Source organism: Theropithecus gelada, chromosome 19, assembly GCF_003255815.1.
Source record: "Theropithecus gelada isolate Dixy chromosome 19, Tgel_1.0, whole genome shotgun sequence".
NCBI lineage: Eukaryota > Metazoa > Chordata > Mammalia > Primates > Cercopithecidae > Theropithecus > Theropithecus gelada.
In genome coordinates this window covers 39,533,615-39,556,251 of record NC_037687.1, presented here as the reverse complement: position 1 = coordinate 39,556,251, position 22,637 = coordinate 39,533,615, and the positions used below count along the sequence as shown (strand labels likewise).

Sequence of the window (22,637 nt, the reverse complement as noted above, 5' to 3'; positions counted from 1 at the left end):
TTTTTTTTTTTTTTTTTTTTTTTTTTTTGAGACGGAGTCTCGCTCTGCCGCCCAGGCTGGAGTGCAGTGGCCGGATCTCAGCTCACTACAAGCTCCGCCTCCCAGGTTCACGCCATTCTCCTGCCTCAGCCTCCCGAGTAGTTGGGACTACAGGCGCCCGCCACCGCGCCCGGCTAGTTTTTTGTATTTTTTAGTAGAGACGGGGTTTCACCGTGTTAGCCAGGATGGTCTCGATCTCCTGACCTCGTGATCCGCCCGTCTCGGCCTCCCAAAGTGCTGGGATTACAGGCTTGAGCCACCGCGCCCGACCGCCTGGATAATTTTTGTACTTTGTTAGTAAAGACCGGGTTTCACCATGTTGGCCAGGCTGGTCTCGAATTCCTGGCCTCAAGCGATCCACCTACCTGGACCTCCCAAAGTGGTGATATTACAAGCATGAGCCACCGTGCTGGGCCATCACTACGATTTTGCAGATGAACAAACTAAGGCCCAAAGAGTAGAAATAGCTCAGCCAAAGTCACACAGGTGGTAGGTAGCTGTGTGCTCACTTTCACTTTTCCATGGAGGGAGGGAAGAACAAAAATGGATTTGGGACTGGGCACAGTGGCTCACACGTGTAACCCCAGCACTTTAGGAGGCTGAAGTGGGCAAATAGCTTGAGCCCAGATGTTCGAGACCAGCCTGAGCAACATAGCGAGACCCCATCTCTACCAAAAATACAAAAATTACCTGGTCATGGTGGAGCTTGCCTCTAGTCCCAGCTACTCAGGAGGCTGAGGTGGGAGGATCACTTGAGCACAGGAGTTGGAGGTTACAGGGAGCTATGATTTTGTCACTGCACTCTAGCCTGGGTGATAGAGCAATACCTTGTCTCAGGAGAAAAAAAAAGGGGGGGATTACAGTGTATCCCCCTAAGGGACAATTTCCACTCTACTCACTCTATTGACCAAGACTCAGACCCTACCTTCCTAGAATTCAGTGAGTTGGCAATTGTCTGGGTCTTTTGAGGACATTTATCTCCTAACTTCCTCCTTTGTTGGTCTTAGAATCAGGCCTGGGGGCTCAGAAGGTAGAGGAGATACATCTAATGTCACTCAACCCTTTAAATTTCTTCTCTCTTTTTTTTTGGGGGGGGGAGGGAGTCTCACTCTGTCGCCCAGGCTGGAGTGCAGTGGCACGATCTCGGCTCACTGCAGCCTCTGCCTCCCGGGTTCAAGCAATTATCCTGCCTCAGCCTCCTGAGTAGCTGGGATTACAGGCATGCACCATCATACCTGACTAATTTTTATATTTTTGTTAGAGATAGGGTTTTACCATGTTAAAGTCTGGAACTCCTGACCTCAGGTGATTTACCGACCTCAGGTGATTTACCCACCTCGGCCTCCCAAAGTGCTGGGATTACGTAAAGGTGTGAGCCACCACGCCTGGCTAATTTCTTTTTTAAAAATTTTTTTTGTTTTCTATTTTTAAATTTAAATTTTTTTTTTTCTTTTTTTTTTTTTGAGACGGAGTCTAGCTCTGTCACCCAGGCTGGAGTGCAGTGGCCGGATCTCAGCTCACTGCAAGCTCCGCCTCCCGGCTTCACGCCATTCTCCTGCCTCAGCCTCCCGAGTAGCTGGGACTACAGGCACCCGCCACCTCGCCTGGCTAGTTTTTTGTATTTTTTTAGTAGAGACGGGGTTTCACTGTGTTAGCCAGGATGGTCTTGATCTCCTGGCCTCGTGATCCGCCCGTCTCGGCCTCCCAAAGTGCTGGGATTACAGGCTTGAGCCACCGCGCCCGGCCTTTAAATTTAAATTTAATTTAATTTAATTTTTTCTGAGATGGAGTCTCACTCTGTCGCCCAGGCTGGAGTGCACTGGCGCGATCTCAGCTCACTGCAACCTCCGCCTCCCAGGTTCAAGCAATTCTACTGTCTCAGTCTCCTGAGTAGCTGGAATTACAGGTGCACGACGCCACGCCTGGCTAATTTTTGTAGTTTTAGTAGAGACAGGGGTTCCACCATGTTAGCCAGGCTGGTCTGGAACTCCTGACCTCAGGTAATTCTCCCACCTCGGCTCCCAAAGTGCTGGGATTACAGACGTGAGCTACCGCGCCCAGCCGAATCACTTGAGGCCAAGAGTCCGAGACCAGCCTAGATGACATGGCGAAAACTTGTCTCTACTAAAAGTACAAGTTAGCTGGGCATGGTGCTGTGTGCCTGTAGTCCCAGCTATTTTGGAGGCTGAGGCACAAGAATCGCTTGAACTCGGGTGGCAGGGGTTGCAGAGAGCAAAGATTGCACCATTGCACTCCAGCCTGGGTGACAGAGCGAGACTGTCTCAAAAAACAAAAAACGGCTGGGCGCGGTGGCTCACGTCTGTAATCCCAGCACTTTGGGAGGCCGAGGCAGGCGGATCACGAGGTCAGGAGATCGAGACCATCCTGGCTGACACAGTGAAACCCCGTCTCTACTAAAAATACAAAAAATTAGCCAGGCGTGTTGGTGAGCGCCTATAGTCCCAGCTACTTGGCAGGCTGAGGTAAGAGAATGGTGTAAACCCAGGAGGCAGAGCTTGCAGTAAGCCGAGATCACACCACTGCACTCCAGCCTGGGCGACAGAGGAGACTCCGTCTCAAACAAACAAACAAACCAACCAACCAAACAAACAAAAAAACACAGAACCTTTACTAAGCCATTGAGTCTGAGCTCAGCAATTTAGGCTGGAATCAGGTGGCCGTTCTTCTGGTCTCTGCTGTGGTCAGAGTTGAGGGTGGTGTTGGCAACCTTAGCTGGCCTTGGCTAGAATGACTAGGGCCTTGGACCTGGTCTGGCCCAGTTGTGTTTTTCTTATAGCCACGGTAGAGCACAAGCAGAAACATGCAAAGTCTCCCTCCCAAGTCCTAGGCTCAGAACTGGCACAGCAGCACTTTCACCTAATTCCGCTGGCCAAAGCAAATAACAGGGCTAGAGTCAATGGGTAGGGCATGCAGCCACTCTATCCTACCTTAGCAGTAGGAGGACACTGAAGAGTTATATGGCAAAGGCTGTGGCTACAAGGGTGAAGAATTAGGGCCATTAATGCAAACATTCTTTTTTTTTTTTTGTCTTTGAGATGGAGTCTCTCCCTGTCACCCAGGCTGGAGTACAACGGCACGATCTCAGCTCATTTCTACGTCCGCCTCCCAGGTTCAAACGATTCTCCTGCCTCAGCCTCCCGAGTAGCTGGGATTACAGTAGCCCACCACCACGCCCAGCTAATTTTTGTATTTTCAGTAGGGACTGGATTCCACCATGTTGACCAGGCTGGTCTCGAACTCCTGACCTCGTGATCCGCCTGCCTTGGCCTCCCAAAATGCTGGGATTACAGGCAGGAGCCACTGTGCCTGGCCCCATCAATGCAAACATTCTATCACCTATTTTTTTTTTTTTTTTTTTTTGAGACAAAGTCTTGCTTTGTCTCCCAGGCTGGAGTGCATTGGCATGATCTCCGCTCACTGCAGCCTCCACCTCCCAGGTTTAAGCGATTCTCCTGCCTCAGCCTTCTGAGTACCTGGGATTACAGGTACGTGACACCACAACCAGCTAATTTTTGTATTTTTAGTAGAGACAGGGTTTCACCATGTTGGCCAGGCTGGTCTTGAACCCCTGACCTCAAGTGATCCACCCATCTCAGAAAGTGCTGGGATTACATGCGTGAGCCACCGTGCCTGGACCTATCACCTGTGTTTGAATTCTAGCTACTTACTAGCTGTGTAACCTTGGAAAAATAGATCAATTCCTCTGTGCTTCAGTTTCCTCCTCTGTAAAATAGGTGTAATAATAGCCAACTGTTAGGGAATTAAATTTGTGGAAATAATAAGAGAATGTACATGAAGTACTGACCACAGGGCAAGTGTTCAATATGTTCATTATTGTTATTACTGCATTACAGAACTCTGTTGTTCTAATAATAACAGTGACAGTTTGCTAAGCCCTTAATATGTGCCAGGGTCTAAGCTATGTGTTTTACCACATCCTGTGAAGTGGTGAGGGTAAACATTATTATTATTGTTATTTAGAAATACGGTCTCACCATATTGCCTAGTTTGGAGTGCAGTGTCACTATTATAGATCACTGTAGCCTTGACTTCTTGGGCTCAAGCCATCCTCCTGCCTTAGCCTCCTAAACAGCTGGGATTATGGGTGGCAGCCACCACATTTGGCTAATTTTTAAATTTTTTTTAAAGACGGTTTTTGGCTCTGCTGCCCAGGCTGGAGTGCAGTGGGAGCTATCTTGGCTCACTGCAACCTCCACTTCTTGGGCTTAAGCCATCCTCACACCTCAGCCTCCTGAGTAGCTGGGATTACAGGCATGTTGCCACCATATCTGGCTAATTTTTTTTTTTTTTTTTTTGAGACAGAGTTTCGCTCTTGTTGCCCAGGCTGGAGTGCAATGGCACAATCTTGGCTCACTGCAACCTCCACCTCCCGGATTCAAGCGATTCTCCTGCCTTAGCCTCCCAAGTAGCTGGAATTACAGGCATACTCCACCTCGCCAGGCGAATTTTGTATTTTTATTAGAGACGGGGTTTCTCCATGTTGGTCAGGCTGCTCTCGAACTCCCGATCTCAGGTGATCTGCCCGCCTCGGCCTCCCAAAGTGCTGGGATTATAGGTGTGAGCCACCGTGCCTGGCCAATTTTTGTATTTTTTGTAGAGACAGGGTTTCACCATGTTGCCCAGGCTTGTCTTGAACTCCTGGGCTCAAGCTATCTGCCCTCCTCAGCCTCCCAAAGTGTTGGGATTATAGGCCTGAGCCACTGCACCCGGCTTATTTTTATTTTTATAGACGTGAAATCTTGCTATGTTGCCCAGGCTGGTCTCCAACCCCTGGGCTCAAGTGATTCTCCTGCCTCTGCCTCCCAAAGTGCTGGGATTACAGGTATGAGCCACTGTGCCCAGGCCTTATCATTATTATTATGTCCACATTAAAGACAGAGAAATTGAGGACAAGAGAGGGGACAGGACTCAAAGCCAGTCACTGTTAGAAATGGGACTTGATCCTAGACCTGACCTACCTCTCCCCATGTCCAGGCCTCGCTTTCCCCGATGGCGCAGATACCAGGGGAAGTGGACAACATGGAGGGCCTGCCTGCCTCTAACAACAACAACCTTGCCACCCGCTGGGAGAGTCCGGATCGGGGCTGGGAGCGGGAGCAGCCGGCCGCCTCCACCGCAGCGGCCTCACTCTTTGAGTGCTCCCGGATCAAGGCCTTGGCAGGTACCTGGAGGAGGGCTGGGGTGGGATGAGGAGGATGAGGAAGGAGAAAGGGTACCCGAGAACCTTGGTGGTCCGGAGGGTGGGAAGAGAGACCAACACTGTCCAATAGAACTTTCCATGATGGTGGAAATAGTCTATATCCGTGATGTCCAATGTAATAATCACTAGTCCATGTGGCTTTTGAGTGCTTGAAATGTGGCCAGTGCTATGTGACAGACTGAGTTTTCAATTTTATTTAGTTTTAATTAAATTTATTTATATATATATTTTTTGAGATGGAGTCTTATTCTGTTGCCCCGGCTGGGGTGCAGTGGCGAGATCTTGGTTCACTGCAATCCCTACCTCACGGGCTCAAGCCATCCTCCTACCTCAGCCCCCTCAATAGCTGGGACTACAGATGCATGCCCCCACACCTGGCTAATTGTTTTTTGTTTTTTTGTTTTTTGTATTTTTAGTAGAGATGGGGTTTCACTATGTTTGCCAGGCTGGTCTTGAACTTCTGACCTTAACTGATCCACCTGCTTTGACCTCCCAAAGTGCTGGGATTACAGGCATGAGCCACTGCACCCGGCCCAGTTTTAATTAAATTTAAATAACCGCATGTGGCTTGTGACTGCTGTATGGAGCAGCGCAGCCTTAGAGCCTTAGAAATGTGCAGTCCCAGAATGGTGGGATTTTTTAAGCATATTCCCTTAGAATCCCGAAATGCAGAGCCATCAGATCCTTGGAACTTGAAATGTCTAAGAGATTCTTAGACCTCTCGAAATGAAGACCTTTGACTGGGCGTGGTGGCTCATGCCTGTAATCCCAGCACTTTGGGAGGCTGAGGTGGACAGATCTCTTGAGTGTGTGAGTTGGAGACCAGGTTGGCCAACATAATGAAACCCTGTCTCTACTAAAAATTAAAATAATACAAAAAAAATTAGCCGGGCATGGTGGCATGCATCTGTGGTCCCAGCTATTCGGGAGGCTGAGGTGGGAGGATGGCCTGAGCCGGTGAGGTGGAGATTGCAGTGAGCCAAGATCGCACCACTGCACTCCAGCCCCAGCAATAAAGCAAGAACCTGTCTCAAAAAAAAAAAAAAAAAAAATCCTGGCTAATTAAAAATAATTTTTTGGCCGGGCGCGGTGGCTCAAGCCTGTAATCCCAGCACTTTGGGAGGCCGAGGCGGGCGGATCACGAGGTCAGGAGATCGAGACCATCCTGACGAACACGGTGAAACCCCGTCTCTACTAAAAAAAATACAAAAAACTAGCCGGGCGAGGTGGCGGACGCCTGTAGTCCCAGCTACTCCTAAGGCTGAGGCAGGAGAATGGCGTGAACCCGGGAGGCGGAGCTTGCAGTGAGCCGAGATCCTGCCACTGCACTCCAGCCCTGGCGGCAGAGCGAGACTCCGTCTCAAAAAAAAAAAAAAAGAAAAAATAATTTTTTTTGGCTGAGCATGGTGGCTCATGCCTGTAATCCCAGCATTTTAGGAGGCTGAGGCAGATGGATCACTTGAGGTCAGGAGTTTGAGACCAGCCTGACCAACATGGTGACTCTACTAAAAATACAAAAATTAGCCAGGCATGGTGGCTGGCACCTGTAATCCCAGCTACTCGTGAGGTGGGAGGCAGGAGAATCACTTGAACCCGGGAGATGGAGGTTTCAGTGAGCTGAGATCACACCATTTCACTCCAGCCTAAGTGACAAGGGTGAAACTCCTTCTTAAAACAAAAAAAAAATTTTTTTTGGAAGATGGGGTCTTGCTGTGTTGCCCAGGCTGATCTGGAACTCCTGGGCTCACACAGTCCTCCCACCTCGGCCTCCCAAAGTGCTTTGATTACAGGGGTAAGCCAGAGTGCCTAGTAGTCACCCTACTTTGATGTATCAGAACAATATTAGCAAAGACCAGAGAACTTTATAGTTATAGAAAGACCTTAGACCTTTAGAATTGCAGACCCTCAAACCTTAATACTTAGTATTCATAGAGGTTTGGAACCTTAGAAGTGTTTAATCATCAGCATTAAAATTGGCAAATGGCCAGGTGCGGTGGCTCAAGCTTGTAATCCCAGCACTTTGGCAGGTTGAGACGGGCGGATCACGAGGTCAGGAGATCGAGACCATCCTGGCTAACACGGTGAAACCCCGTCTCTACTAAAAAATACAAAAAACTAGCCGGGCGAGGTGGCGGGCGCCTGTAGTCCCAGCTACTCGGGAGGCTGAGGCAGGAGAATGGCGTGAACCCGGGAGGCGGAGCTTGCAGTGAGCTGAGATCCCGCCACTGCACTCCAGCCTGGGCGACAGAGTGAGACTCGGTCTCAAAAAAAAAAAAAAACAAAATACAAAAAAAATAAAAATAAAACTGGCAAAGACCCTGAGGAGCCTCAGAGATATGGAACTTCATAATCATAAGCCTTTAAAACATGACACCCTAGCACCTTTGACCCTTGGGACCTTAACATCTTAGAAACACGGAGTGCTAGAATCATAAAATATAGATGATCGGGCCGGGCGCGGTGGCTCACGCCTGTAATCCCAGGACTCTGGGAGGCCGAGGCGGGTGGATCACAAGGTCAGGAGATCGAGACCATGGTGAGACCCCGTCTCTACTAAAAATACAAAAAATTAGCCGGGCGCGGTGGCGGGCGCCTGTAGTCCCAGCTACTCAGGAGGCTGAGGCGGGAGAATGGCGTGATCCCGGGAGGCGGAGCTTGCAGTGAGCCGAGATGGCGCCACTGCACTCCAGCCAGGGGAACAGAGCAAGACTCCGCCTCAAAAAAAAAAAAAAAAAAAAAAATATATATATATATATATATATATGTGTATATATATATATATATGTATATATATATGATCATAATCATGAATTCTTAAAACCCAAAGATCAGAATCAGTTCCCTCCAAATCTTAGAACTTTAGTAACTCAGTAGTTTATAACCACAGGATGGCTCTCTGATACTAAGATTTTTTGAACATTTATTTATTTATTTATTTGAGCTGGAGTCTCACTCTGTTGCCCAGGCTGGAGTACAATGGTGCAATGTCAGCACACTGAAACCTCCACCTCCCAGGTTCACGTGGTTCTCCCACCTCAGCCTCCCGAGTAGCTGGGACTACAGGCCCGCACCACCACGCCTGGCTAATTTTTGTATTTTTAGTTGAGGCAGGGTTTCACCATGTTGGCCAGGCTGGCCTTGAACTCCTGGGCTTGAGCAATCCACCTGCCTTGGCCTCCCAAAGTGCTAGGATTACAGGCGTGAGCCATTGCGCTGGCTCAAGAAACCTGGCTGATCTAGCAACCTGTAGTCCCAGCACTTTGAGAGGCTGAGGTGGGCGGATTGCTCGAGCCCAGGAGTTTGAGACCAGCCTGGCCAACATGGTGAAACCCCGCCTCGACTAAAAATATAAGAATTAGCCAGGTGTGGTGGTGCATGCCTGTAGTTCCAGCTACTGGGGAGGTTGAGGTGGGAGAATCTCCTGAGCCCGGGGAAGTGGAGGTTGCAGTGAGCCAAGATTGAGCCACTGCACTCCAGCCTCAGGCAACTGAGTGAGACCCTGTCTCAAAAAAATAAGAAACCTGGCCAGGCGCAGTAGCTCACGCCTGTAATCTCAGCACTTTGGGAGGCCAAGGTGGGCAGATCACTGGAGGTCGGGAGTTGGAGACCAGCCTGGCCAGCATGGCAAAACCCTGTCTCTATTAAAAATACAAAAAATAGCTGGGTCTGGTGGCGCGTGCCTGTAATCCCAGCTACTCAGGAGGCTGAGGCAGGAGAATTGCTTGAACCTGGGAGGCGGAGGTTGCAGTGAGCCAAGATCATGCCATTGTATTCCAGCTTGGGCGACAAGAGCGAAACTCCATCTCAAAAACAAACAACAACAACAACAACAACAACAAGATAATAAAAATAGAGAGAGAGAGAGAGAGAGAAATCTGTATGTGCCAGAAAGTATGAACGAGATTCAGCTGATGGATTGCCAGCTTTGTCTGATCTAGAAACCTAGACTGATGAAAACATACACTCAGGGAAATTTACAGTTATACCTTTAGAGTCTTAGAACCTTAAAAAGGTAGGAACATATCAACTTAGAATTCTAGTATTTACTAATTTACTGTTAAGTGAGTTTGTTTGTGTTTTGAGGGGGAGGGGGTCTCTCCATGTTGCCTAGACAGGTTCAAACTCCTGGTCTCAACTCAGCCTTCTGAGTAGCTGGGATTACAGATGTGTGCCACCACTCCCAGTTGTAGAATTTATTATTATTATTATTATTATTATTATTTGGACTGCTGCCCAGGCTGGAGTGTGGTGATACAATCATAGCTCACTGCAACCTCCAACTCCTAGGCTCAAGCGATCCTCCTACCTTAGCCTCCCGAGTAGCTGGGACTACAGGCATGCACCACCTTGCCCGGATAATTTTCTTCTTAATTTTTTGTAGAGATAGGGTCTCGCTACGTTGCCCAGGCTGACCTTGAATTCCTGGACTCAAGCGATCCTCCCACCTTGGCCTCCCAAAGTGTTGGGATTACAGGTGTGAACCACTGGAATTTATTTTATCTAGAAAATATGAATTCAGTGCCTGTTGTGTGCCTGGCCCATGCTGGACAACATGAGGGGCATAGTAGTGACTGAGGCAGCCCGGGTCCTGCCCCCACAGGGCTCATAGGTCAGTGGGAGAGAGAGATCCGGCTAGACCGTGATGACCCAGAGGGGTCAGAGACAGGGTAGGGGAGGCACAGGCAGAGAGGTCGGGGCTGCTGACAGAGAGGCACAAGCATCGGGCTGTGATGGGGAAGCCCAAGGACTGCAGGAGCCCATAGGATGTACTTGATCCAGCCTGGAGAATCAAGGAGGACTTCTTGGAGAAGGAGAGGCCTAAGTTCAGGCCTAAAGGGTGAATTGGCATGAACACTGGAGTGAAGGGTGGAAGAGTATTCTAGGTAGAGGAAACTGCATATGCAAGGCCTCCAAAAGTTGGGAGTGGCTTAACTGAGAAGGATACAGGTGAGGAGTAAGTGATGATGGGGGAGAAGCCAGTGGAAACCAGATCCCCCTTCCCTTCCCTTCCCTTCCCTTCCCTTCCCTTCCCTTCCCTTCCCTTCCCTTCCCTTCCCTTCCCTTCCCTCCCCTCCCCTCCCCTCCCCTCCCCCCCCCCCCCTCCCCTCCCCTCCCCTTTCCTTTTCCCTTCCTTCCTTCCTTCCTTTCTTTTTCTTTCCTTCTTTCTTTCTTTTCTTTCCTCTTTCTTGACGGAGTTTCGCTCTTGTTGCCCAGGCTGGAGTGCAATGCCGCAGTCTCGGCTAACTGCAGCCTCTACCTCCTGGGTTCAAGCGATTCTCCTGTCTCAGCCTCCCAAATAGCTGGGATTACAGGCACCTGTCACCTTGCCTGGCTAATTTTTGTATTTTTAGTAGAGATGGGGATTTCACCATGTTGGCTAGGCTGGTCTTGAACTACTGACCTCAGGTGACCCACCCGCCTCAGCCTTCCAAAGTGCTGGGATTACAGGCATAAGCCACTGAGCCTTGCAGAAGCCAGATCTTAAAGGGCCTTGCGGGGTACCAGGGAGCTATGGAAAGATTTTTAAGCAGAGGTGGGATATGGTAAGATGAGGATTAAGGACTCGCCAAATCTTAGAACTGTGCTTCTCAGAGCATCTTGCCCAGGGAAATGTAGAAATCCCCTTTGAGATTAAAAAAAAAAAAATTCTCTCCAACTTGGGCAACAAAGAAAGATCCTGTATGTACAAAAATTTAAAAATTAACTGGCCACACTGGCATGTGCCTCTATCACTCTGGAGGCTGAGGCAGGAGGATCACTTGAGCCCAGGAATTGAAGGCAGTGATCTATGATGGCACCACTGCATTCCAACCTTCCAGCTTGGGTAACAGAGTGAGATCCCACCTTAAGAAATTGTATTTTATTTTCTTTTTTTTGAAACAGAGTCTTGCTCTGTTGCCCAGGCTGGAGTGCAGTGGCACGATCTTGGCTCACTACAACCTCTACCTCCTGGGTTCAAGCTGTTCTCCTTCCTCTGCCTCCTGAGTAGCTGGCATTACAGGTGCACGCCACCACGCCCGGCTAATATTTTGCATTTTTAGTAGAGATGGGGTTTCACCATGTTGGCCAGGCTGGTCTTGAACTCCTGACCTCAAGTGGTCCACCTGCCTTGGCCTCTCAAAGTGCTGGGATTATAGGCGTGAGCCACGTCCGGCCTGTGTAATTTTCATAAATGCTCACAAATGCACAACTCTGCTTAAATCTCCCATGCTTAGGGTTCACATATAACTCTACAAGTAAAACACATTTGTAGAGGAACTCGAGACCCCAAACCAGTAACATTCAGCTTAATGGTAACTTCATGATGCTGCTCTCCTGCTGAAACCACCTGGCCGCTCAAAGTGCAAATATGACGTAGACCACTACGCTGCATTTCTTTTGCATCCCTTTGCCCAGCTCTCTCATGGTTTTTCTCCCTCTTTTATTTTGAGGCAGAGTCTCGCTCTGTCACCCAGCCTGGAGTGTAGTGGTGCGATCACGGCTCACTGCAGCCTCGACCTCCCAGGTCGCCTGTAATCCTAGCACTGAGGCTGAGATGGGAGCATCACTTGAGCCCAGGAGTGAGCAACATGGTGAGACCCTGTCTCTGTCAATTTTTTCGATATTAAGGAAAATTGTTTGGACCCCACATTCAGTGTGTTCTCTGCTCACCCTCCACAGTTTGTGGCTCACTACTGTCACTGACCTGTGTGAGGTTTCTCTCCAATTCTCTTTTATTCCCAAATCTCAAATCAATTTCTTCTTCCCTGTAGGCAACCACTGACATTATTTTGTTTTGCTTTTTTTTTTTTTTTTTTTGAGACGGAGTCTCGCTCTGTCACCCAGGCTGGAGTGCAGTGGCTGGATCTCAGCTCACTGCAAGCTCTGCCTCCCGGGTTTACGCCATTCTCCTGCCTCAGCCTCCTGAGTGGCTGGGACTACAGGTGCCCACCACCTCGCCTGGCTAGTTTTTTGTATTTTTTAGTAGAGACGGGGTTTCACTGTGTTAGCCAGGATGGTCTTGATCTCCCGACCTCGTGATTCCCCCGTCTCGGCCTCCCAAAGTGCTGGGATTATAGGCTTGAGCCACCGCACCCGGCTTGTTTTGCTTTTTAAATAAAGATGGAGTCTTGCTATGTTGCCCAGGCTGGTCTTGAACTCCTGGGCCCAAGCACTTCTCCCACCTCGACCTCCCAAAGTATTGGGAAGCCACTGCTTCTGACCCCATTCAGATAGTTTTTAATGTGAATCTTTTTCTTTGCATGAGGATAATTTTGCAAAATGTGCATTGCTAATAAGTAAGCATATATATATATATATTTAACTTTTTATTATTAAAGTAGTTCATGCACACAGAATGGCAGAAAAATCATGCCAGTATTTCCACAAATGAGTACTCTCTTGTAACCAGCGCCCATATTAAAAAACAGAATATACAACGGGGTGTGGTGACTCATGCCTGTAATCCAAGTGCGTTGGGAAACCAAGGCATGATGATCACTTGAGGCCAGGAGTTCAAGACCAGTCTGGGCAACATAGAGAGACCCCATATCTACAAAAAAAAAAAAAAATTAAAAATTATCTGGGCAGGCCTAGGCATGCTGGCTCACACCTGTAATCCCAGAACTTTAGGAGGCTGAGGTGGGTGGATCACGAGGTCAGGAGATCGAGACCATCCTGGCTAACATGGTGAAACCCCATCTCTATTAAAAATACAAAAAATTAGCCGGGTGTGGTGGCGGGCGCCTGTAGTCCCAGCTACACAGGAGGCTGAGGCAAGAGAATGGTGTGAACCCGAGAGGCGGATCTTGTAGTGAGTGGAGATAAAGCCACTGCGCTCCAGCCTGGGCGACAGAGGGAGACTCTGTCACAAAAAAAAATAAATAAATAAATAAAAAATTAGCTGGGTGTGGTAGCATGAGCCTGTAGTCCTAGCTACCCAAAAGACTGAGGTGGGAAGATTGCTTGAGCCCAGGAGTTCCAGGCTGCAGTGACCTAAGAAGGTGCCACTGCCCTCCAGCCTGGGCAACAGAATGAGATACCATCTTTAAAAAATAAACAAACAGAATGTGACATATGACAGACCCAGAAAAGCATCCTCATGCCACCTACCTACACTATAGTCCAAGGGCATACTCTCTTAACTTCTAACAACTCAGCTTCATTTCGCTGGTGTTTTAACTTTATGTAAATAGAATAATGCTTTGTGTGCTGTTTTGTGTCTGGCTTTATTCACTCAACATTATGCTTGTGGGAGATGCATCCATGTCTCCCTGTGCTTGTGGGTTGGTCCTTCTCCTTGCTGTATAGTGTGCCATGGTGTGAACGTACCACAGTTTGCTTATGGATTCACCTGTTGATGAGCATTTGGATTGCTGCTAGTTTGGGGCTACTATAAATGGCGATGTTGGGCCAGATGTGGTGGCTCACGCCTGTAATCCTAGCACTTTGGGAGGCCAAGGCGGGCAGATAACTTGAGGCCAGGAGTTCAAGACCAGCCTGAGCAATACAGTGAAAACCCATCTCTACTAAAAATACAAAAAAATGTGCTGGGTATGGTGGTGCATGCCTGTAATCCCAGCTACTAGAGACGCTGAGGCAGGAGAAGCACTTGAACCAAGGAGGCAGAGGTTGCAGGGAGCCAAGATAGTGCCACTGGATCTAGCCTGAGTGACAGAGTGAGGCTCTGTCTTAAATAAATAAATACATAAAATAAATGGTGGTGTTCTCAAGTTTCTAGTACACATTTTTGGTGGGCATAAGCACTTGTTTCTGATGGTTTACACCCACCCAAGAGTGAAGATGTCCAATCACAGAGTAAGGGTATATATTTTATTTTATATGTATATGTATTTGTTGTTGTTAATTGAGACGAAGTCTCGCTATGTTGCTCAGGCTGGTCTCCAACTCCTGGGCTCAAGCAGTCCTCCTGCCTTGGCCGCCCAAAGTGTCTGGATTACAGGCGTGAGCCATGCGCCCGGCCAAGTGAGTATATATCTAACTTTAGTAGAGACTGCCAGTTTGTATCATTTTATATTCCCACTAGCAGTGTACCAGAGATTCATTTGCTGTGTACCCCACCCTTGTGATGGTCAGTCTTTTTTTTTCTTTTTTTTTCTTTTTTTTTTTTTTTTGAGACAGAGTCTCACTCTGTCACCCAGGCTAGAGTGCAGTGGCACGATCTTGGCTCACTGCAAGCTCCGCCTCCTGAGTTCAAGCAATTCTCCTGTCTCAGCCTCCCATGTAGCTGGGATTACAGCCGCACACCACCACGCCCAGCTAATCTTTGTATGTTTAGTAGAGACGGGGTTTTGCCATGTCGGCCAGGCTGGTCTCGAACTCCTGACCTCAGGTGATCCGCCTGCCTCGGCCTCCCAAAGTGCTGAGATTACAGGCGTGAGCCACCATGCCCGGCTGATGGTCAGTCTTTTTAATTTTAGCCATTCTGGTGGCTGTGCATTCTGCTGTGGTTTTACTTAGCATTTTCCTGATGACTAAGAACAACGAAGAAGGTGAAGCATATTTTCATACATTTATTGGCCATTCAGATATTCTTTTGCAAGATGCCCATTCAGGTCTTTTTTTTTTTTTTTTTTTTTTTTNNTTTTTTTTTTTTTTTTTTTTTTTTTGGTCTTTTGAGATGGAGTCTTGCTCTGTCGCCCAGGCTGGAGTGCCATGGCATGATCTTGGCTCACTGCAACCTCCACCTTCCGGGTTCAAGTGTTTCTCTTGCCTCAGCCTCCTGAGTAGCTGGGATTACAGGCGTGCGCCACCACACCGGGCTAATTTTTGTATTTTCAGTAGAGACAGGGTTTCACCATGTTGGTCAGGCTGGTCTCGAACCTCCCAAAGTGCTGGGATTACAGGCATGAGCCACCGAACCCGGCCCCATTCAAGTCTTTTGCCCATTTTCTTATTAATTTGTCTGCCTCTTTCTGATGCTTTTGGAGGAATGCAAGTACGTAAGCAGACGTATGTGTTGTCAGTGTTTTCACCCACTCTGTGGCTTATCTTTTCACTGGCTTAACAAGGCCTTTGATGAACAGATTTTTTTTTTTCTTTTTTTCTTTTTTTTTTTGAGACAGGATCTCACTCTGTTGCCCAGGCTGGAGTGCAGTGGCTCAGTTTCTGCTCAATGCAGCCTCAACCCTCAAGCTAACCTCCCAGGCTTAAGAGATCCTCCCACCTCAGCCCCCTGAGTAGCTGGGATTACAGGTACGGGCCACCATGCCTGGCTAATTTTTGCATTTTTAGTAGAGACGGGGTTTCGCCATCTTGCCCAGAATTGTCTGAAACTCTTGACTTCAAGTAATCAGCCCGCCTCGGCCTCCCAAAGTGCTGGGATTAGAAGTGCCCAGCCTGACGAACAAGATATCTTAATTTGAATGTAGTATAATTTAATAATTATTTAACAATCATTTCCTGTATGGCTAACATTATTTGTGTCTTGTTTAAGAAATCTTTGCCATCTTGGCTAACATGGTGAAACCCTGTCTCTACTAAAAATACAAAAAATTAGCCGGCCGTGGTGGTGCGCGCCTGTAGTCCCAGCTACTCGGAGGCTGAGGCAGGAGAATGGCCTGAACCCGGGAGGCGGAGCTTGCAGTGAGCCGAGATCGCGCCACTGCACTCCAGCCTGGGCGACAAAGCGAGACTCCATCTCAAAAAAAAAAAAAAAAAGAAAGAAATCTTTATCTATTCCAAGGTTATGGAAATAGTCTTTGATGTTTTCTTCTGAAAACCTAATTTTTCTTTTCTTTTTTTTTTTTTTGAGACGGCGTCTCGCTCTGTCACCCCGGCTAGAGTGAAGTGGCGTGATCTTGGCTCACTGCAACCTCCACCTTCCGGGTTCAAGCGATTCTCTTGCCTCAGCCTCCCCAGTAGCTGGGACTACAGGCACATGCCACCACGCTCGGCTAAATTGTTGTATTTTTAGTAGAGACAGGGTTTTGCCATGTTGGCCGGGCTCATCTTAAACTCCTGACCTCAAGTGATTCTCCCACCTCAGCCTCGCAAAGTGCTGGAATTACAGGCGTGAGCCACTGCACCTGGCCTAAAACCTTATTTTAGTCCTTTCACATTTGGATTTGTAAGCGGAATGAAATTTATTTGTATATATTATTGTGTACAGTGCAGGTCAGTTTGTTTTCGTCCCCCATATGGATATCCAGTTGACTCAGGTCCATTTATTTATCCTTTCCCTGAACTGCAATGTCACTTTGTCATAAATCTGAGAGCCACTTATCTATGGGTTTCTGCATGCAGGTATTGCTGTAACTGATACAGGTTTTATCATGTTCCAGATTGCATTCTTTGCTTTTTTGTTTTGTTTTGTTTTGTTTTGAGACAGAGTCTCGCTCTGTCTCCCAGGCTGGCATGCAGCGGCATAATCTCGGCTCACTGCAACCTCCACCTCCCGGGTTCAAGCGATTCTCCTGCCTCAGACTCCGGAGTATCTGGGATTACAGGCGCACACCACCATACCTGGCTAATTTTTGTATTTTCAGTAGAGACGGGGTTTCACCATGTTGGCCAGGCTGGTCTCGAACTTCTGACCTCAGGTGATCCATCTGCCTTGGCCTCCCAAATTGCTGGGATTACGGCTGTGAGCCACCACACCCGGCCACATTATTATTAGTATTATTTTCAGAACTCTGCCTTAAGACTCATCCATGTATCTCTGAGTGCATTTGTTTATTTATTTATTTTTAAGACAGGGTCTTGCTTTGTCACCCAGGCTGGAGTGCAGTGGTGTGATCTCGGCTCACTGCAACCTCCAACTCCTAGGTGGCCTCAAGTGATCCTCCCACCTCATCTTCTCCAGTACTACAGGTACTGCAGAACTGCAGGTGCACTCCACCATGCCTGGATAATTTATATATTTTTGTAGATAGAGACAAAACCCAGGTTCTCCCCTGGGTTCGAATTCTTGGGCTCAAGCAATCCTTCCACCTTGGCTTCCCAACGTGCTGAGATTACAGGACCATAATGAACCAGTGCACCCAGCCAAATTAAAGTCTTATCCTAAGGAAATGTGTTTCACTTGTGATTGTTATTGGAGAAGAAGTTATTGGAGAAGAATGTATAAATGGTAAAAAGCTGGGCATAATAGTACTTGCCTATAGTCCTAGCTACTTGGGAGGCTAAGGGTGGGAGGATCATTTGAGCCCAGGAGTTTGAGATCAGCCTGGACAACATAACAAGACCCCCATCTCTCCAAAAAGTAAAAATGAAAAACATAGCCAGCTGTGGTGGTGCACGCCTGTAGTCCCCTCAGGAGGCTGAGTTGGGAGTGTCCCTTGAGCCTAGGAGGTCAAGGCTGCAGTAAGCCGTGATCATGCCTCTGAGCCACCGCCTGAGTGACAGAGTGGGACTGTCTCAAAAAAAAAAAAAATGAATAAAATAAATAAAAGAACTCAATATAAGCACAATAGCAGACAGAGGAAACTTGTCATTTGGCCTGGAGTATTTTAGTTTGTTTGTTTGTTTTGAGACAGGTTCTCCTTCTCTTGCCCAGGCTAGAATGCAGTGGTGCGATCATGGCTCACTGCAGCCCCGAACTCCCAGGCTCAAGCGATCCTCCCACCTCAGCCTTCTGAGCAGCTGGCACCACAGGTGCACACTCACCATGCCTAGCTATTAAATTTTTTTTTTTTTTTTTAAGAGACGGGAGCCTCACTATATTGCCCAGTCTGGTCTCAAACTCCTGGGCTGAAGTGATCCTTCCACCTTGGCCTCCCAAAGTGTTTAGATTACAGGTGTGAGTCACCTCGCCCAACCTGGCCAGGAGTCTTGAAAGCCCAAAGGTATCTGTGTCAGTTATGGTCCTGGCAGGAAGCAGATGGCATCCCACAAAGGGGTAAAGTTGGGGCAAGTTTAATGAAGGGACTATTGACATAGGGGTGGGCAGGATTGAGGGAACCTACAAGGGCAGCGGGGACCCACAGCGTGCAGAGAAGGGAGCAGTGAGAGAGGAGAGAGACGTCATCAGCAGGAGCTGGGGATGTAGAGAAAGAAACCAGGCACTGCCAGGTGCAGGTCAGGCAGGGAGGGAGGGAGCAGGAAGCAACAAAGCCGTTGACTCCTCTGATCTCCTGCTGGCCAAACCCAGTTGGAAGTCTGAGGGGCTCTGAGCGTTGGGGAGTCCATTCATACAGTCCACACTGGCCAGCCTCCCTGGACCCACCACAGCACGGGGAAGAGGAGTGGAGGGTGGCACCAGAGGGGGAAACGGAAGACCCCTACACAGTAAACACACCAACATGGTCAACATTCAACGTCATCTCAGGTCAGGGCAACACTCTGAGATTTTTTTTTTTTTTGAGAGAGTCTTGCTGTTACCTAGGTTGGAGTGCAATGGCGCAATCTCGGCTCACTGCAGCCTCCACCTCCCAGGCTCAAGTGATTCTCCTGTCTCAGCCTCTCGAGTAGCTGGCATTACAGGCACGCACCACCACGCATGGCTAATTTTTGTATTTTTTGGTAGAGAGAGGATTTCACCATGTTGGCCAGCTGGTCTCAAACTCCTGACCTCAAGTGATCCGCCCACCTAGGCCTCCCAAAGTGCTGGGATTACAGACATGAGGCACCATGCCCAGCCCCATGACAATGCTTTCTGTTTTGTGATTTCATTTTGATGATACCCAAAGAAAGTGAATAGAAACTGATCCTGGGCTGGGTGCAGTGGCTCACACCTGTAAGCCCAGCACTTTGGGAGGCTGAGGCAGGAGGATTGCTTGAGCCCAGGAGTTTGAGACCAGCCTGGGCAATATGGCAAGATCCTGTCTCTATAAAAAATACAAAAATTAGTCAAGTGTGGTGACGTGCGCCTGTAGTCCCAGCTACTGGGGAGGCTGAGGTGGGAGGATTACCTAAGCCCAGGGAGGCTGAGGCTTCACTGAGCCATGATCATGCCACTGCTCTCCAGAGCCTGGGTGACAGAGTGAGGCATAGAAAGAAAGAAAGAGAGAAGGAACGAAATTGAGAAAGGGTGAAAGAATGAACAAAAGAAAGAAAGAAAGAGAAAGAGAGGGAAAAAGGGAGAAAGAGAGAGAAAAAGAGAGAGAGAGAGGGAGGGAAGGAAGGAAGAAAGGAAGGAGAAAGAAAGAAAGGAAGGAAGGAAGGAAAGAAAGAAAGAAAGAGACAGAAAATAAAGAAATTGATCCTGGACCATCTTAATGGCAACTTCATAAAGGATGATACCCCTGTGTGTGTGTGTGTGTGTGTGTGTGTGTATATATATATATATATATATATATATATATATATTTTTAAACAGGGTTTCACTCTGTCACCCAGGTTGAAGTGTAGTGTTACAACGATGGCTCACTGAAGTCTCAACCTCCTGGGCTCAAGGGATTCTGCCATCTTAGCCTCCTGAGTAGCTAGGACTATAGGCACAGGCCACCATGCCTGGCTAAGTTTTAATTAATTTTTTTTTTTTTTTGAGACAAAGTTTTACTCTTGTTTCCCAGGCTGGAGTGCAATGGCGTGATCTCAGCTCACTGCAACCTCCGCCACCCAGGTGCAAGTGATTCTCCTGCCTCAGCCTCCTGAGTAGCTGGGATTACAGGCGCCCGCCACTATGCCTGGCTAATTTTTATGTTTTTAGTAGAGACGGGGTTTTACCATGTTGGCCAAGCTGGTCTCGAACTCCTGACCTCAGGTGATCCAGCCACCTTGGCTTCCTGCAGTGCTCTGATTACAGGCGTGAGCCACCACACCTCGCCTGATTTTTAATTTTTTACATAAATGGGGTCTTGCTTATGTTGCCGAGGCTGGTGTGAAACTCCTGGCCTCAAGCAATCCTCCTGCCTTGGCCTCCCAAAGTGCTGGGATTATGGGCATGAGCCACCATGCCTGGCCTGATTTTTCTATTCCTGATTGCAGTCTTGTCAGCATGGAGCAAGAGTTGAGAACTGAAATGCCCACCGAGACCAGATGGGCTGCATACACTGAGAGAACTGGGACCTCCTGTAAGAGGGCAGCACCCACACAGCCCCCGCAATGGCAGCCTGGCAGGAATGGAGGTTCAGGGTTGCCCTATTGGGTGATATTTCATGAGAAGCCAAAAATCTAAATTTTTTAAAGACAAAATCTTCCTATTTTAAAATGTTGGCAACTGATTTACATTTTTTTTTTTTTTTTTTTTTTTTTTGAGACGGAGTCTCGCTCTGTCACCCAGGCTGGAGTGCAGTGGCCGGATCTCAGCTCACTGCAAGCTCCGCCTCCCGGGTTCACGCCATTCTCCTGCCTCAGCCTCCCGAGTAGCTGGGACTACAGGCGCCCGCCGCCACGCCCGGCTAAGTTTTTTTGTATTTTTAGTAGAGACGGGGTTTCACCGTGTTAGCCAGGATGGTCTCGATCTCCTGACCTCGTGATCCGCCCGTCTCGGCCTCCCAAAGTGCTGGGATTACAGGCTTGAGCCACCGCGCCCGGCCCTGATTTACATTTTTATAAAACGCAGTGGGGGTGCAACCAAATATATCTCCGAGGCTGGGCACAATGGCTCATGCCTGTATCCCAGCACTTTGGGAGGCTGAGGCGGGCAGATCACCTGAGGTCAGGAGTTCAAGACCAACCTGACCAACATGGAGAAACCCTGTCCCTACTAAATATACAAAATTAGCTGGGCGTGGTGGCACATGCCTGTAATCCCAGCTACTCAGAGGCTGAGGGAGGATAATTGCTTGAACCTGGGAGGTGGAGGTTGCAGTGAGCCAAGATTACACCACTGCACTTCAGCCTGGGAGACAGAGGGAGACTCCATCTCAAAAAAAATTTATATATATATATATATATATGTATGTATGTGTGTATATATATACACACACACATACACACACACACATGCACACACATACACACCCACCCCTACCTCTCTCAAGTATAAGTTCCCAAAATCAATGATCCCCAGAATCCATTGAAGAAAGCCAAATCTAGTCCAAATCCTTCTTTTTGCAAATGTGAAAACTGGGGTCCAAAGAGGGGAGATGACCTTGAGAAGTCACCTGGCCAGTTATTAATAGAGACAGGGCAGAACCCAGTTGTCCTCATTCTGGTACCACCCTGGGGATGCACTAAAATTCCACTTTGGCTGTAGCACTAGCCAAAATCTGCTATTTGGTGTGGGCGTCATTTGTTAGAAGGCAGAGGAATAAATACTCAATTTAGCATCTTTTCTGCCATCACTTCCTCAGGTATGATTGATGATCAGTATTAACGTAGGGTACCATCTTATCTAAACAGCACAAAACCCACATTGACACAAACAAGATACTTCCTTTGCATTTACTGTTAATATTTGCATATTCATTTTCAAACTAGAGGTAAACGTTCAAGGTGCAATTTAAAGTTAAAAAATACAGATAAGTAAATGTATATTTTCTAGTGCTAGAGTAAAAAGCAATACTTTTAAAAAAATTTGTATTTTTGGCCGGGCGCGGTGGCTCAAGCCTGTAATCCTAGCACTTTGGGAGGCCGAGACGGGCGGATCACGAGGTCAGGAGATCGAGACCATCCTGGCTAACACAGTGAAACCCCGTCTCTACTAAAAAGTACAAAAAACTAGCCGGGCGAGGTGGCAAGCGCCTGTAGTCCCAGCTACTTGGGAGGCTGAGCCAGGAGAATGGCGTAAACCCGGGAGGCGGAGCTTGCAGTGAGCAGAGATCCGGCCACTGCACTCCAGCCTGGGTGACAGAGCCAGACTCCGTCTCAAAAAAAAAAAAAAAAAAAAAAAAAAAAATTTGTATTTTTATTTTTAGTGGGTACATAGTAGTTATATGTATTTATGGGATAGATGCTTTTGTGTTGCAGACAATCCAATTATACTCTTTTAATTATTTTAAAATGTGCAATCAGGCCAGGTGCAGTAGCTCATACCTGTAATCCCAGCACTCTGGGAGGCCGAGACGGGTGGATCACTTGAGTACCGGAGTTTGAGACAAGCCTGGGCAACATGGCTAAACCCTGACTCTTCTAAAAATACAAAAATTAGCCGGGTGTGGTGGTGCATGCCTGTAGTCCCAGCTATTCACACAGCTGAGGTGGAAGGATGGCTTGAGCCCAGGAGGCAGAGATTGCAGTGAGCCATGATCTCACACCACTACACTCCAGCCTGGATTTGATACAGGGCAGACCCTGTATCAAAAAAAAAAAGAGAAAGATAAGTACAATTAAATTATTATTGAATGTAATCACTTTGTTGTACTGATATCAAATGCTAGACCTTATTCGTTCTTTCCATATTTTGTACCCATTAACCATCACCCCTTCCCTTCACACCACTATTGATAATATTACAAAAGGTAAATTTTATGAAAAAGGAACTTTTTTTTTTTTTTTTTTTGAGACGGAGTCTCGCTCTGTCGCCCAGACT

The 22,637-nt window shown here is 47.8% G+C and overlaps 1 protein-coding gene across 1 annotated transcript in view; it reads left to right on the top strand.

Annotated features, from left to right (window-relative positions):
- The window catches only part of SPTBN4 (spectrin beta, non-erythrocytic 4), a 119,614-nt gene that overhangs the window by 1,447 nt on the left and 95,530 nt on the right, over positions 1 to 22,637 (top strand). Inside the window, exon 2 of the mRNA XM_025367310.1 lies at positions 5,056 to 5,242. Coding sequence (XP_025223095.1) covers positions 5,071 to 5,242 — 172 coding nt within the window. The 5' untranslated portion in view covers positions 5,056 to 5,070. The remainder of the gene's footprint in view (positions 1 to 5,055; positions 5,243 to 22,637) is intronic.